Here is a 17,714-nt window from a genome sequence, read left to right on the forward strand (position 1 = left end):
TTAACATCACCATGGTAAGTGGGAAACCTATATAAATTGTCATAATAGAATGTAACAATAAAAATAAAACAATGCTGTTAAATTGTAGCTGGATCCCATGGCATATAATGGCAAGCCATGGCTTTCTTTTCCAGTCAAAAAGGGAGGCTGCTACAAGTGTTAATGAGAATTTAAAACAGTAAACTTTCTTTTGATAACTAACCAGAAGAAGCAAAAGAGAATTAGAAATCACTTTATGATTCTTGCCATCCGGTTTCATGCTACAGTGCTGCTCTTCACTTTGGGAAGTCCACTTGAAATATCAGTGATTGGAGAAGCCCCTGAAACCACTACCCCTGGGTAGTTACCACTTGCTCAGACATTTCTGTGTACGAATGTTAACAAGATTACCATACCCCAGAGAAGCTGTCTGTAAAGAGCATTTATATTTAAGGTACACTTTTTTCATAGCTACTAAAGATTTTCATTCTGCTATCCATAGGACGTACTTTATTTATTTACTTACTTACTTATTTTTTTGAGACGGAGTCCTGCTCTGTCGTCCAGGCTGGAGTGCAGCGGCGTGATCTTGGCTCACTGCAACCTCCGCCTCCCAGGTTCAAGCAATTCTCCGGTCTCAGCCTCCAGAGTAGCTGCTACTGCATTAAGAACTAAAATTGACCAGTATTAACTGCAATCTACTGTCTGTGCCTTCCCTTGGAAACCACAAGCCTTTATTAGACTCCAGAGTTCCAAAATAGTTCCATCAGTCAGATTCTGCCAGTGCAACTGCTGTCCAGGCAGGAAGGCAAATGCTTCCTATCTGCCACCTTCCCAGAATCCTCCTCGTAAAGTTGATTGAAGTGTAGATACTATGAATGTGTACTATCATATTTTATCAATTCTAAGATCCATTAACTTTAAGATACACCATTTTATGTACAAATAAGAGCTAACTACCAATTAAATTATGACATATCAGTAACTATAAGATGTATCTAGCTGTCAGAGATGTCAAAATTTGCAAAATTACGTATCTTAAAATCAGTAAAATATGGTAATAGAAGAAAATATTCAAGCTATTCTTCACTAATCAAAACTATACCTTCTGGAAGAATTCAAGGCCAGGACTGTAAAAGCAGATTAAATGAACAAATACTAGGCAATTATTCAGTAATAACTAAGTTTTCATATACTTTTTAACTTGTTTCTACAATGGTACATAAAATTATTTAGGTTAGCACACCCCACCATGCACGACTAATTTTTGTATTTTTAGTAGGGACAGGGTTTCACCTTATTGGTCAGGCTGGTCTTGAACTCCTGACCTCAGGTGATCCACCCGCCTGGCCTCCCAAAATGCTGAGATTATAGGCGTGAACCACTGCACCTGGCCAGGACATACTTTAAATTCTTAAAAATTGTAACCATTTCTCATTTGTCACAAGATCTAAGAGAATGCTATACAGTGTAATGAAGTTCTGAATTTTCTTTCAGATGTTTACAGGTTTTTCTTTTATGCCTTTAATGTTATTAAAGTTTAACTGTAAAAAGGTGGTTTTTTTTTTTTTTTAGTGCTACCCATCCCCCTTCTCCAGCCACTAGGAAGAAAGCTGTGTGTGTGTTCCTGGAGTGGCTTACACACAGCTTGTAGCATCCAGGGTGGGCAAAAATAAGCCTGTTTTCCAAATACTGGGTATTTGTGCTCTGATCACTGATTGCTGCTTCTAATCATAGAGGTGAAAAGAGATGGCAGCCATTGTTGTTATAGCTCCCCTCATTGCAAAAATGGGTAAAGGAATTTAATAGACACTTCTTCAAAGATATTAAAATGGCCAATAAGCACATCAAAAGATGCTCAACATCACTAATCATTAGGGAAATGCAAATCAAATCTATAACACGATACCACCTCATGCCTCTTAGGATGACAATTATCAAAGAAACAAAATAAGAACTGTGGGCGAGAATGTGGAGAAATGGGAACCCTTTTGCAGTGTTGGTGGGAATGTAAAATTGTACAATCATTGTGGAAAACGGTGTGTTTCCTCAAATAGTTAAAAATATAATGATCATATGATCTGGCAATTTCACTTCTGGGTATATACTCAAAAGGACTGAAAGCAGGGTCTCAGAGATACTTGTATATCCATGTTTTTAGCAGCGTTATTCACAATAACTGAGATGTGGAAGCAACCAAAGTGTCCATCAGTAGATGAATGGATAAGCAAAATGTGCCATATACATACAGTGGATATCATTCAGTCTTAAAAAGGAAGGACATTCTGGCACATGCTGCAGTGTAGATGAACCTTGAGGACATTATGCTGTGTGAAACAAACCAATCACAAGAAAACAAACACTGTGTGATTCCACTTATCTGAGATACTTAGGGTAGTGAAAATCACAGATACAGAACGTAGAATGGTGGTTGTCAGCACTTGGTGGGGAGGGTGGAATTGGGAGTTGTTTAACGGATATAGAGTTTCGGTTTTGCCCTGTGAAAAGTGTTCTGAAGGTGGATGGTGGTGGTGATTGTACCATATAAATGTACTTAATACCACTGAACTATACTGTTAAAAATTGTTCAGATAGTAAATGTTATGTATATTTTACCACAATAATAATTTTGGGGGAAAACTATTGAGGCCATTCATAAATACTGTGTTTGTATATGTCCTGGCAACAAATTTATTCCATTCCATACAAATATCTCATTATGTGTTGTGCTGTGATTTAGCTGGCTATATTAGTTTGCTAATGATGCTGTAACACAAACTGGATGGCTTAAACAACAGAAATGTATTCTAGTTCTAGAGGCTGGAAATCTGAAATCCAGGTGTTGATAGGATTGGTTCCTTTTGAAGGCTGTGAGGGAGAGAGTATTTTATGCCTCTCCCCTAGCTTCTGTTAGCCACAGGCCTTCCTTGGCTTGTAGATGACGTTCTCCCTGTGTCTTCATGCATCTTCCCTCTCTACACGTCTGTCTCTGTGTCCAAGTTTCCCCTTTGTGTAAGGACACCAGTCATATTGGATTAGTGTTCAACTTAATGACTTCATGATCACTGTTTGCACATAAAGTCACATTCACAAGTACTGGGACTTCCAACATCTTTTGGGAGGATACGATGAAATCTGTAACACTGGCCGATAATTTTATAAACATTTATGTTATTTCCAGTTTTTCTGTGTTTAAGTTAGCCTTGTGGGGCATATTCTTGTATATATATCCTTTGTGTTTTTGTGATTAGAAGTAGATTTGCGAGGTCAGAGGATACACACAATTTTGCTGTACATTATGAAAGTAACCTCCAGAAAGTATATGCCCATTTATAGTCCCACTGTCAATGTACAAGTACGCACCCGTTTTCCACACACTAAATAACACATTGGTTTTTAAAATCTTTTGAGTCTTTGTCAGTCTTTTTTATTGTTTTTGTTTGTTTGAGATAGGGTTTCACCCTGTCACCCAGGCTGGAGTGCAATGGCACAGTAATGGCTCACTGCAGCCACTACCTCCCAGGCACAAGTGATCCTCCCACCTCAGCCTCCCAAGTAGCTGGGACCACAGGCACGTGCCATCACACCCAGCTAATTTTTTTATTTTTATTTTTTTGTAAAAATGAGGTCTCACTATGTTGCCCAGACTTCTGTTTGTTTATTGCAGTAAAAACAGTGAAAATTTACCATCTTAACCAGTTCCAAGTGTACAGTTCAGTGGTGTTAAGTATGTTCACATATTTGAATATAGATTCACAGATGGCCAGAACTCTTCTCAGCTTGCAGATCTGAAACTCTATCCCTATTAAATAACTCTCCATTCTCCCCTCCCCACAGCTCTAGGCAGTCACCATTCTACTTTCTGTGTCTATGAATTTGACTACTCTAAATACTTCATATATGTAGAACCATACAGTATTTGTCTTTTTGGGACTGGCTTATTTCACTTAGCATAATGTCCTCAAGGGTTATCCACATTGCAGTATATGATAGGATTTCCTTTATTTTTAAGACTGAATAATATTCTATTGTATGTGTTTATGCTACATTTTGTATTTATTAGAGAGGATTTGGAAAGATTAGAAAAAGATAAGAATGTAGGAGAGGTACTTTGGAACCAAAAGCTTGGGGGTTTCATTCTCTCCATCTCAGATAGTGCTTTTTTTGAGACCCAGTTTTATTCTTGTTGCCCGGGCTGGAGTGCAATGGTGCAGTCTTGGCTCACTGCAGCCTCCGCCTCTCGGGTTCAGAGATTCTCCTGCCTCACCCTCCCGAGTAGCTGGGATTACAGGCATGTGCCACCACACCCAGCTAATTTTCTATTTTTAGTAGAGACGGGGTTTCACCCTGTCAGCCAAACTGGTCTCGAACTCCTGATCTCAGGTGATCCACCCGCCTCGGCCTCCCAAAGTGCTGGAATTACAGGCGTGAGCCACCGCACCCAGCCTCAGATAGTGCTTATGCCTACTATAGCTTAGCTTATTTGTTTTGTTTATTTTCTGAGTTTTCTATTAATATTACGTCTCTGTTCCTCAGAATGGTTTTCCTTTGCCTTCCCAGCAATACCTTCCAAGTGTTAGACTGGTCTTCTTGTGAAAGACTGTCTTTTAGGATTTCCGGGGATTGATTTATCTTTTCAAGGTGGAAATAGAACAGTTGCCTTAAAAGAATTTCCAATAGGGAACCCGGATAGTTGACATTTTGCATGTTTTGTTATTTTGTTGTGCAGTAGGTGCTCTCTGTGTTTGTGGAGTATACCACATAGTTTTGTTACCACTCTAGTGCATCAAGGCAGATAGGATCAGATTGAGAGATGTGTGCGACTCCTCAAGTAAAATGAGGTATTTACTGGAGCCAGTTATTAACTTCTATCACAAAATGCCCAGCCTTGGAGTCACGCTTTTTGTATGCTTTATTCTTGGGAGCTGTGCTTAATTCACATAACAAAGCAACTTAATTAAAATTAGCCTGTAGAATTCCATAATCGTGATGATTGTGATGAGAAGTATTTCACGTGCTTTGTTTGAATTATTGCATTTAATCCTCACAGCAACCCTGTGAGGTAAGTTCTATTATCCTGATTTTACAGATGAACAAACCGAGGCTGCTAGAAGTTGGTAGCGCCAGGGTTTGAAGCAGGCGGACTCCAGAGCCTCTCTCCTGCCTCTCGTGCTGTGCTCCTTCAGTAGCTGGAGGTGCCATTGCATGTTGCAGGCCAGGAGTCACAGTATACACAGACTGTCTTTTCTGTATAATGAGCAAATTGAAGTGCCAATCATTTTTAAATTCTTGGACTCTTTAGGAAAAAGACGTCTACCTGGTGGAGCACCGTCGCAGGTTGCCTCAGCGTGGGAAGTCCCATGTACTTCCGTTCAGGTGCTCAGGAATTTGGAGAGCCAGGATGGTGGAAACTTGTTCATAACAAGCCCCCAACGATGAAACCTGAAGGAGAGAAGTTGTCTGCCTCTACTTTGAAAATAAAAGGTACTGTTGTGAGAACAGTACAAAAGATGCTAGTCAGACCAGAGCCAAGCAGGTGTGAGCCCAGGAGACGCTCCTGCTTCCACTGGGCATGGCTCGCAGGCCTCTCTGGAGCTACTCTGTTTAACACTTCTGTGATGACACTTGTGTGTGTGCTAGAAATAAATGCCACATAAAAACATTTTATCACTTCCTAATCAAGCTATCAGTTTTGTAAATTTCCCAGGGTATCTGAAAGGTTCAATGTTTTCCATCTGATTTTTGTTTTTAAACTTCTCACAAAAGTGAAGAGATGTTTTAAAATTCCCATAATAAATAACATGATTCCCATGTACCTTCCACCTCACTTTGACATTAACTCCTGACAGTCTCATTTTATCTAAATCCTCAGTACTTTTCCCCAACCTTCCCCATTCTTACAATTGGATTATTTAGAAACAAATCCCAGGAATCAACATTTCATTCCTAAATATCTTAGTATGTATCTCTAAGAGATCAGGATTCTTTCCTTTTTGCAGCCTGACCATAATGCCATTTTCATATTTAAAAAGATGTTAACAGTGACTTCTTACTATCACATATTGATCTGGTTTTATAATCTAAAAAGCTTTTAATGAGCTTTTAAATTTTTATATTTATTTGTTTGCTTGTTTGTTTATTTATTTGAGGTACAGTCTCGCTTTGTTGCCCAGGCTGGAGTGCAGTGGTGCAATCTTTGCTCACTGCAACCTCTGCCTCCTAGGTTCAAATGATTCTCGTGCCTCAGCCTCCCAAATAACATGCCACCATGCCCAGCTAATATTTTTGTATTTTTATTAGAGACAGGGTTTTGCCATGTTGGCCAGGCTGGTCTCGAACTCCTGACCTCAGGCGATCCACCTGCCTTGGCCTCACAAAGTGCTGGGATTACAGGGTGAGCCACCGGATCAGGCTGATGAGCTTTTAAAATTTTTTAAATATGATTGGGAAGAAAATCAAATAATACTTAAGGGTGTAAAGTATGAAAGTTCCCCCACCTGCCTATTGCCTGCAATTTCACTTCCCAGAGTAACCACTGTTGTCTTTTGTGAATACTTTCAGAAAGATCTCTGCAGATTTAAGCATTTTCTTACTTTTTTAAAAAAGTAAAATGGACTCGTACTATTATGAGTTTTCCATTTTTGCCACACTTACCAGTATGTCTTGGACATCTTTCCATGACAGTACATGTAGATTTACCCTATTTTATTTCATTACATCCATTATATAATTATGTGATAATTTGTTAAACCATTCTCCTGTTGATGGACATTTTGGTTGTTTCTACCTTTTTGTTGTTATTTTATGTATTTATTTTTTAATTAAAACATTTTTTAAAAGTAATAGAGGTAGGGTCTTGCTATGTTTCCTGGGCTGGTCTTGAACTGTTGGGCTCAAGTGATCCTCCAGCCTCTCCTTCCAAAAGTGCTGGGATTACAGGCATGAGCCATCATGCCTGACCTTTTGTTACTTTAAACAGTGCTACAATTCTACAAATTTGTGTACATGTGAAAATGTGATAAATTCCTGGAGTTTCTACATCAAAGGGCATATTCATTCAAAATTTTAATCAGGATTGCCAAATTATCCTCCAAGAAACTGTAATAAGGCCGGGCATGGTGGCTTATGCCTGTAATCCCAGTACTTTGGGAGGCCGAGACAGGTGGATCATCTGAGGTCAGGAGTTCGAGACCAGCCTGGCCAACATGATGAAACCCCATCTGTACAAAAATACAAAAATCAGCCGGGCGTGATGGCGCATGCCTGTAATCCCAGCTTCTCGGGAGGCTGAGGCAGGAGAATTGCTTGAACCCGGGAGGCGGAGGTTGCAGTGAGCCGAGATCACACCACTACATTCCAGCCTGGGTGACAGAGCAAGACCCTGTCTCAAAAAAAAAAAAAAGTACTCATTGAAATGCCCATGAAAATGCCCATTTCCCCATACATTTACTGAGCTTTATCAAACTTTTTTTTTGGCTCACTGCAGCCACCATCTTCCAGGCTCAAAATCCACCCACCTCAGCCTCCCAAAGTTCTGGGATTAAGAGGCGTGCACCACCACGCCTGGCTAAACTTTTAATGTTTGCCAGTTCCAGTAGGTGAAAGATAGTATTTATTTGTTTAAATTTGCAGTATAACTTCTTTTTTCTCAAGAGATATCTAAGTCTTTTTTAGTTTAGGGCATTCATTGAACATTTCTCTTTATTGAACATGATATTACTCATAATAATAAATTAGCAAAAGAAACTAAAGTTGAGTAGTTATTTTAAAATTTAGATATGGGTTGAGCAATCCAAATCTGAAAATCCAAAATCTGAAACTTTTTCAGCACTGACATAACGCTCAAAGGAAATGCTCATTTGCAGCATTTCAGATTTTGTATTTCTGGGTTTGGGATACTCAGCCAATAAGTAAAATGCAAATATTCCAAAAGCCGAAAACATCTGAAATCCAAAACATGCTTGTGCCCAAGCATTTCAGATGAGGGATACTCAGCCTGTATTTATTCTTTCTTAGCAGCCTCAAAACCAACTTTAGATCCCATCATTACTGTTGAGGGACTTAGAAAACGAGCAAGTCGGAATCCTGTGGAATCTGCCATGGAATTAAAAGAGAAAAGGTCTCGAACTCAGGAAGCAAAAGACATTAGAAGAGCCCAGAAGGAGGCCGCTGGCTTTCTTGACAGGAGCACATCTTCTACCCCTGTAAAATTCATAAGCCGAGGCCGCAGGCCAGATGTGATTCTGGAAAAAGGCGAAGTGATTGACTTTTCCTCCTTAAGCTCCTCTGACCGCACCCCGCTGACAAGCCCATCTCCTTCTCCTTCTCTGGATTTCTCTGCCCCTGGTACACCTGCCTCTCATTCTGCCACACCTAGCTTGCTTTCAGAAGCAGATCTGATTCCAGATGTGATGCCCCCACAAGCCTTGTTTCATGGTAAGAGTTTGTTTGCATTGCTCTTTTATTTTGGGTATGGGCCATGGTATAAATGTACAAGTTTTCACCCCGTGAGCTATGTGCTCTGCATTTCTTCCTTCCTATGTCTTGATGACACTGTTTTGTACTCTGCACAGATGACGATGAGATGGAAGGCGATGGAGTCATAGACCCAGGGATGGAGTACGTCCCACCCCCTGCTGGGTCAGTAGCTTCTGGGCCAGTGGTTGGGGGCAGAAAGAAGGTCAGAGGCCCTGAACAGATAAAGCAGGAGGTAGAGAGTGAGGAGGAAAAACCCGACAGGATGGATATTGACAGTGAAGACACAGATTCAAATACATCTTTGCAAACAAGGGCTAGAGAAAAGAGGAAGCCTCAGCTGGAGAAGGACACAAAGCCGAAAGAGCCCAAGTATACTCCCGTGAGCATCTACGAGGAAAAGCTGCTGCTCAAGAGGCTGGAAGCTTGTCCCGGTGCTGTTGCCATGACTCCGGAAGCTCGGAGACTGAAACGCAAACTGATTGTCAGACAAGCGAAAAGGGATAGGGGATTACCACTTTTTGACTTGGATCAAGTTGTTAATGCTGCTCTTTTGTTAGTTGACGGGATTTATGGAGCCAAAGAAGGAGGAGTTTCCAGACTTCCAGCTGGACAAGCCACGTACAGAACTACCTGTCAGGACTTCAGAATCCTTGACCGATACCAGGTGAATGCAAGCACTTGCTGTAAAGCCCGTGGGGGCAGGAGTGGAGGTGGGGCAGGCAGCACTAGGCATTGGACACGGTTATGCTGTGACCTTTTAAATCCTGAGTAATTTGGGAAGAGAAAAGTAAAGTGCAAGGGAAAAAAATACAAAAATCGCTGGGCTTTATTTTTCAGAATTGTTCCTTTTAAGTACACCTGAATACATCTGAGTTTTTCTTTTCCTTTAGGCATTCAAACATAACCTATAAGTTTTCTTCATCTGTCTCTCTGTCTCTCTCTCTCTGAGGGTAGATATACATGGTTTGTGTCGTAGCTTTGACAGATTTGTTGAGGCCATGACGGTGTCTCTGACACTGTGTTGCAGAGGATCTAAAGGTGTGTAGACATCTGCGTAGGACAACATGAAGAAATAGCAGCCAAGGGATCAGTGTGGTATCAGTGTTGCTCAAAGGATGGTCGGTGGAACCCAAATTTTGTGGATGCTTCTGGGAACAATTAATTCCACTTAGAACTACCTGCATATACTCTCCCACTGGGAGGAACAAGAGGCCTTATTCCCTTTATCTTTGCTAGCACTTGACACTAACCAGCCTTTAAGTTTTGCTAATTGGCTGGCTGTAAAGTGAAATCTTGTTTTTTATTTATATTTCTTTGGTTACAGGTGAGGTTAAATTTCCTGGTTGTTTCTTTGTGAATTGCCTGTTTGGAGTCTGCATGTTTTTCTCTCTTCTCTGGAACCTAGTGGGATCTGCTCTTCATTGCTGGTGTTCTGGTATTATTCAGTGATGTGCCGTATGTAGGGCTTATGTCTTTCCTTGTGCTGGACATGTGGTGTGTGGGCCCTTTCAATTTGGAACTTTCTTTCCTGAGTATGGAAAAGTCTTGATTTCCTATCTTCTATTTTTTCTGTTCTCTCATTTTAGAACTCCCCATTATTTGGATATTGGACCCTGTAGATAAAAAGTTGGCAAACTTTATCTGTAAAGAAATAAGTATTTCTGCCAGATAGTAATTATTTTAGGCTTTGCTGGCCACAAAATCTCATTCGGAACCTCTCAATTCTGCTGTTGTGATTGGAGAGCCATAGTGAATGAGTGTGGCTGTGTTCCAGTAAAACTTTATCTACTAAAATGGGCAGTGGGCTGGATTTAGCCTGGGGGCTATAGTTTACCAAGATCCCTACTCCAGATAGATCCTCTTTTCTTTTTTCTCCTAATTCCCATCTTTCCTGGGAAGCACAGTATTAACTGGCCTGCCTACCAGGAGCCAAGTCGGGAGGGCCCAGGAGCCCATCGTTTAGGAGGTAAACTGACTCTCCCTGTCTTCAGTACAGTACTCCCACCCTTGGCTTCCTGTGTCCAGAATCTCCCTCTTGAGCCTCTCCAGTCTTCTGCCTGTGGAGGGAAAGATCATTTCCTAGATGTGGGCAGTATAATTACTATAGGGGTATAATTGGAGTCTTTAACCTCTTAAAGAGCCTCTCAATCCATAGTCATACCCCCCAGGCTCTAAGCCTGATGCCTTAGGTGACTACACTTCCCTGAGGCTGTGTTTTGTAAATCACCCTGCTTAGCTTCACCACTGGCTTAGGTATTGGCTTTCTTTGGTCTGTTAAGTCATTTGCTGCTTGTTCATATGCTTTTGTTAGTCATCTATTCACTTGTTCTTTTTTTTTTTTTTTTTGAGACGTGGTCTCTCTCTGTCACGCAGGTTGGAATGTAGTGGCACAACCACAGCTCATTGCAGCCCCGAACTCTCAGGCTCAAGCAATTCTCCCACCTCAGCTTCCCAAGTAGCTGGTACTATAGGCACACACTACCACACTCAGCTAATTTTTTTTTTTAATTTTTATTTTTAGTAGAGACAGGGTCCTACTATCTTGCCCAGACTGGTCTCGAACTCCTGGGCTCGAGTGATCGCCTCAGCCTCCCAAAGTGCTGGGATTACAGGCATGAGCCATTGCGCCTGGCCAATATTCACCTGTTCTTTGTTCTTATTCTTGTGGGCCTGTCTGTTTACTGCCTATACTTAATTTTTTAAATTGTAAGATGTGTCATACAGATAGAAGGCAGCATAGAAATATGGTATAGTTTAGATATTAGTAAAATAAATGCCCATGTATTCATCTCCTGGATAAAGAGTGTTGTAAACACCTTAGAAGTCTCCTGTGTACTTTCTATTCCCCTCACAGGAAGCCACTTTGACTTACAGTGTTAATTATTCTTTTGCTTTTTAAATGTGTATGTCTCTAAACGATATACTTTTCGTTTAAAAAAATACTGAGTAGCAAGCATAAATCTAGCTGTGTAAGGAAATTGCCACTATTAGATGAAGTTTCCTGGAGAAGATAAGCTAAATAGTCATTCTGGGTCATTGTTGTGGACTGAATTGTGTCCCCCTAAAGCATATGTTGAAGTCCCAACCCTGGTACCTATGAATGCAGCCTTATCTGGAAATAGGCCCTTTGCAAATATAATTAGCCAAGACCACCAAGGATTGCCGGCAGCACCAGGAGCTAAGAGAAGGGCACAGAACAAATTCTCCCCTAGTGCGTACCCCAGAGAGCATAGCCCTGCCCACACTGTGACTTCTGACATTTGGCCTCTAGAACTGTGAGACAATAAATTCCTGTTGTTTTAAGCCACCCAGTTTGTGGTGCTTTGTTCCTACAGCCCTGGGATACTAATACTTACAGCGATGTTCTGACTTCGGCTTCCATGAACCCCTTCTGAGGTAGTCACTGGCCAAGGTCACTAGGGAGTCCTGGGAAACATGAGGCTCACCATAGTGATTGCATCAGCCAGGGCTGTGATGTATACCAGAGATGCGGCAGAAATCTGGGCAGAGGAAGTGGGATCCTCTGTATTTCCTGCCTGAGCTGACAGCTTCCAGCTTGCAGAAGGTCAAAGCAGTTATTTGTGGAGTGAGCATCATCAGCTGGTCTTTGGGGTGGGCATGGGTGGTGTACAGGAGGCTCACCCATACATGGTGAAGACAAGCTGAGCATAGATAAGATTCTGGGCCACGACGCCATAGGTTTAAAAGATGGTCAGTGGCAGCAAGGACTTAAGGATGATAGCCTCAATATGTGTTAGAAATACCAAAATTGTTAGAAATAGATAATCGGTGCTGCGAAGAAAAGTCAGCACAGAGACAAAAGGTATCTCAGCAAGGCCATCTTTACTTTCTGTAGAAAGGGTGCTCAGTTGCAGATGGAACAAAGGTGAGAGCACACTTCAACACAGGAAAAGCAGACATATTTATCCCTTACGCACTTGGGTCGTCCTTACTGCTGTGTCCTGCATCCACTGGCTGGAGTGGGACCTCACAATCTTAAACTGATACCCAATTTGCTAATAGCCTAAAACTTTCCTAAATAGGTAAGTGCAGGGAAGAACAAAGAAGTTGCTTACAAAAGGTTTAAGGAAGCAATAACATTTCCAAATAAGGAAGGGGCATAGACTGTGGGCTGGAACGTGCCTGTGAGCATGTCCAACGGTTACATAGGATAGGGCTTAACAAAGAGTTATTAGCACAAGGCAAGGAGGCTTGAAGAAAGTTAGTCTTTAAAAGAAACTATTATTTCTAACACTTATGATTTATTCTTTAACAAGAAGGAAAACTTTGAAGAGGAAACTTTTTACTTTCTACACTATGTCTGCCCCTTGGGTCACACTTGTTCACCCTTTGTTGTGAAACTCAGCAGTGGTATTGGGATCTCCCCTCTCTGGAGATTCTTTTGCCCTCCTCTGTATTTGATCTCCTGTTTCCTGTGGCCCATCTTTACCTTGTTATAGGTTTATTCCCTTGTTCTTAATGGCTTCCTGAGAAAAGCTGCATGGGAAGTAAAATTTGAGACCAACATATTGAAAAGACTCTCATTAAGTGAGGTTGAACCTGGAATTCCATACACAGCCACATTGTCTAGGTGAGACCTCTGTTGAGGACCACTGCACTTCCTTTAGGTTTTTTCTTTGAATCTAGTCAGAGTCCCTGGGGAATAATCTTCTGGGCTCAGGATGCTGGTTGCCAAGTTGGGGAAGAGGGACCTTAGCATTCAGCTTGTCAGGTACTCACACCTCAGCCCTCCAGCTGGATCCCCTGTTAGTTCTCTAGAGATCAGACCTCCTGGCTTCTGGGGGAGGGCAGCCACCCAGCAAGAGGGAGTGGAAGGATCTGGGGATCATACTGCTTTCCACATGGTGTTTGCCTGCTCCTTATTTTATTGTCCCATTTGGTCCCAGTTCCAGAGGAATCTGCTGGCTGCTGCCTGGATTTTAGCGGGTTCTGTAGTATAGATTGCGTTAGTTCTCATTTAGCTTACCCAAAGCCACTTTGGGATTTTGGTGTTAAATCAGTTACTATTTGTCCATCTGTTTACCAGTTACTGTTCTAATTAAGTCAGCTTCTGTAGTTTTAGTGGGATTTCGGGAAGTAGTAAAGCTTTATATGCTTGTGTTTTAACCCAGTCTTAACTTGGAATTTTAGTATAAATTTTAATGTATTTACACAGGGAGTGGCTGTAAATGCGTTTATTCAATCCATACTCTTGTTTTATATTTATTCTTTGAATGTATTTGTAGCTATAAATTTCTCAATAAGTGCTGCTTTAGCTGTGATTCTTGACTTTTGAAATGTTGTGATTTTATTTCCAATCAGTACTTGGCATTTTGTTATTTTTCTCATTATTTCCTCTTTAACCCAAGGGTTATTTAGTTCTGTTTTTTGGTTTTCAGATATATGAGAATTTTAAGCTATGTTTTGGTAATTGATGTGATTTCTAATGTTGTATTATGATCAGAGAAAATAGTTTATGTGATGTTCATTCTGTACCATAAAGAAAGTTATACATTCTATTTTTATTCTTTATATAGGTCCTAACTTAAGATACATTTATTTTTCCTTATTCTTTTTTTAATATCATGTGGTTGTCCCCCCAAACAAAAAAGTACATTTTCATGCACTCATCTCTTTTTTCTTTTGTATTGCTTATTTAAATGACATAAATCTTTACTAAATTATTCACTCGTCCTGTTGTTTCTTTCTAGATTAATTTCTTGCTGGACTGCTTTCTCTAACAGTTCTTTAAAAATATGGGCTTTTTGAGGTTAATTTTGAAAACTTACACGACTAAGAATATCTTCATTTCACTTTTTCATTTAAATGATAGCAGTCATATAAAATTGTTATTTTAGTTTTTTCCATTGATATTTTGAAATTATGACTTCATTATCATCTTACATACAGTGTCACTCCTGAGAACCCCGGTATTGATAAGAAATAGAAATTTTTGACTGGGCTCAGTGGCTCATGCCTGTAATCCCAGCACTTTGGGAGGTCGAGGCAGGCAGATCACTTGAGGCCAGAAATTTGAGACCAGCCTGGACAATATGGTGAAACCCCGTCTCTACTAAAAATAAAAAAATTAGCCAGGCCTGGTGGCGCATGCCTATAATCCCAGCTGCTTGGGAAGCTGAGGCTCGAGAATCACTTGAACCAGGGAGGCAGAGGTTACAGTGAGCTGAGATCATGCCACTGCACTCCAGCGTGGGTGATTGGGTGATACTCTCAAAAAAAAAAATTTTTTTTTTGTTTCTTATCAATTAAGTGGCCTCCTTGTTTTATTCTCCCATCTCCTAAAACTTTCAGAATTTTCTCTGTTTTTTATCTTTAATTAGTGCATGTTAAGTGTCTTTTATTTTCTCTTTTTAAAGCTTTGTTTTCTTTTTTCTATTATTTTATTTTCCAGCACATCCAAAACACAGAAATTGTGTTTGTTCTCATTTGTCTTACTTGACAACTCTGTTCTTTTGGTCAGAGGTATTTTATATGCTTCTTGGCATTTATTCTGCTTGGTGTTCGCTGACCTTCCTGAATGTGTGGTTTGGTGTCTGACATTAAATTGGGGATATTCTCAGTCATTATTGCTTCAAATTTTTCTTCTATTCCTTTCTGTCTTCTGGTATTCCCATTGTGTGTTTATTACACCTTTTGTAGTTTTCCGCAGTTCTCGGATAGTCTGTTTTGTTCTTTTTTTTCATCTTTTTTGTCTTTGCTTTTCAGTTTTGGAAGTTTTTACTGACAGATCCTCAAGTTTAGAGATTCTTTACTCAGCCATGTCCAGTCTACAAATAAGCCCATCATCAAAGGCAACCTTTATATTGGTTACAGTGTTTTTTATCTCCAGCATTTCTTTTTGATTCATTTTCAGAGTTTTCATCTCTTTAATTGCCCATCTGTTCTTGCATATTGTGTATTTTGTCCATTAAGCCCTTAACATATTAAACATTATAGGCATATCTTGTTTTATTCACATTGTTGTATTGCACTTCACAGATACTGCATTTTGTACAAATGGAAGGTTTGTGACAATCTTATGTCGAGCAAGTCTGTTGGCACCATTTTTCTAGTAGTGTGTGCTTACTTTCTGTCTCTGTGTCTCACGTTTTGCTAGTTTTTGCATTACTTCCAACTTTTTCATTATTATTGTATCTTTTATGGTGGTCTGTGATCAGTGATCTTTGATGTTAGTATTGCAATTGTTTTGGAGCACCATGAACCACACCCATATGAGACAATGAACTTAATTGGTAAATGTGTGTTTTCTGACTATTGCACTAACCAGCTGTCCCTCATGTTTCTCCCTCTCCTTGGGGCTCCCTGTTCCCTGAGACAACAATATTGGAATTAGGTCAGTTAACCCTACAATGGCTTTTAAGTGTTCAAGTAAAAGGAAGAGTTATACTTCTCTCACTTTAAATAAAAAACTAGAAATGATTAAGTTTAGTGAGGAAAGCATTTCAAAAGCAGAGACAGGCTGAAAGCAAGGCCTCTTGTGCCAAACAATTAGCCAAGGTGTGAATGCAAAGGAAAAGTTCTTGAAGGTCATTAAAGGTGCTACTCCAGTGAGTGCACAACTGATAAAAAATCGAAGTAGCCTTATTGCCGATATGGAGAAAGTTTGAGTGGTCTGGATAGAAGATCAAACCAGCCACAGTATTCCCTTAAGCCAAAGCCTAATCCAGAGTAAGGCCTTAACTCTTGAATTCTGTAAAGGCTTGGAGAAGGGAGGAAGCTACAGAAGAAAAGTTGGAAGCTATCAGAGGGTGGTTCATGAGGTTTAGGAAAGAAGGCAGCTCTATAACACAAAAGAGTGCAAGTTAAAGCAGCATTTGCTAATGTAGAAGCAGCAACACGTTATCTAGAAGACCTAGCTAAGATCATTGATGGAAGTGGCTACGCTAAGCAAGATGTTCACTGTAGATGAAACAGCCTTCTATTTGAAGAAGATGCCACCTAGGACTTTCATAGTTAGAGAGAAGTCAGTGCCTAGCTTCAGAGCTTCAAAGGACAAGCCAACTGTCTTGTTAGGGATTAATGCAACTGGTGACTTTCAGTTGGAGCCAATGATCATTTACTCTTCCAAAAATCTTAGGGCCGTTATAAATTATCCTGAATCTACCCTGGCTGTGCTCTATAAATATAGCAGCAAAGCTTGGATGACAGCGTTATCTGTTTACAGCATGGTTTACTGAATATTCTAAGCCCACTATTGAAAGCTACTACTCAGAGAAAAAGATTATTTTCTTTTTTGAGACGGAGTCTCGCTCTGTCACCCAGGCTGGAGTGCAGTGGCGCAATCTCGGCTCACTGCAAGCTCCACCTCCTGGGTTCATGCCATTCTCCTGCCTCAGCCTCCTGAGTAGCTGGGACTACAGGCATCCGCCACCATGCCCAGCTTATTTTTTGTATTTTTTTTAGTAGAGACGGGATTTCACCGTGTTAGCCAGGAGGGCCTCGATCTCCTGACCTCGTGGTCCGCCCGCCTCGGCCTCCCAAAGTGCTGGGATTACAGGCGTGAGCCACCGCGCCCGGCCTGAAAAAGATTATTTTCAAACAATTACTGCTCATTGACAATGTACCTGGTCACCCAAGAGTTCTGATTGAGAGGTTTAAGATTAGTATTATTTTCATGCCTGCTAAAACAACATCTATTCTGTAACCCATGGATCAAGGAGTAATTTTGACTTTCAAGTCTTACCATTTAAGACTCTTTTTAAGGCTATTGCTATCATAGATAGTGATTCCTCTGATGGATCTGGGCAAAGACATTGAAAACCTTCTGGAAAGGAGTCACCATTCTAGATGCCATTAAGAACATTTGTGATTCATGGGAGGAATCAAAATTTCAACATTTACAGGAGTTTGGAAGAAGTTGATTCCAAGCCTCATGGATGACTTTTGAGGGGTTCAAGACTTCAGTGGAAGAAGTCACTGTGGATGTGGAAAGAGCAAGAGAACTAGAATTAGAGGTGGAGCCTGAAGATGTGACCGATAAATGTCATGATAAAACTTGAATGGATAAGTGTTGTTTCTTATGGATGAGCAAAGAAAGTGGTTTTTTGAGATGCTATCTACTCCTGCTAAAGATGCTATGAACATTGTTGAAATCTCACAACAAAAGATTTAGAATATTGCATAAACTTAGTTGATAAGTTAGTGGCACAGTTTGACTCAGATTTTGAAAGAAGTTATGTTGTGGGTGAAATGCTGTCAAACAGCATCACATGGCCAGGCACAGTGGCTCACACCTG

The 17,714-nt window shown here is 40.5% G+C and overlaps 1 protein-coding gene across 4 annotated transcripts in view; it reads left to right on the forward strand.

Annotated features, from left to right (window-relative positions):
* The window catches only part of KAT14 (lysine acetyltransferase 14), a 45,373-nt gene that overhangs the window by 11,145 nt on the left and 16,514 nt on the right, over nt 1-17,714 (forward strand). For 2 of the 4 annotated variants that reach the window (XM_008962940.4, XM_055104480.1), the window contains exons 4-6: nt 5,282-5,463; nt 7,996-8,415; nt 8,553-9,121. In XM_008962940.4, the coding sequence (XP_008961188.1) occupies nt 5,282-5,463; nt 7,996-8,415; nt 8,553-9,121 (1,171 nt within the window). The remainder of the gene's footprint in view (nt 1-5,281; nt 5,464-7,995; nt 8,416-8,552; nt 9,122-17,714) is intronic. The other 2 variants (XM_034946895.3, XM_055104481.1) reach the window with 1 other exon arrangement.

Source organism: Pan paniscus, chromosome 21, assembly GCF_029289425.2.
Source record: "Pan paniscus chromosome 21, NHGRI_mPanPan1-v2.0_pri, whole genome shotgun sequence".
NCBI classification, from domain to species: Eukaryota; Metazoa; Chordata; class Mammalia; order Primates; family Hominidae; genus Pan; species Pan paniscus.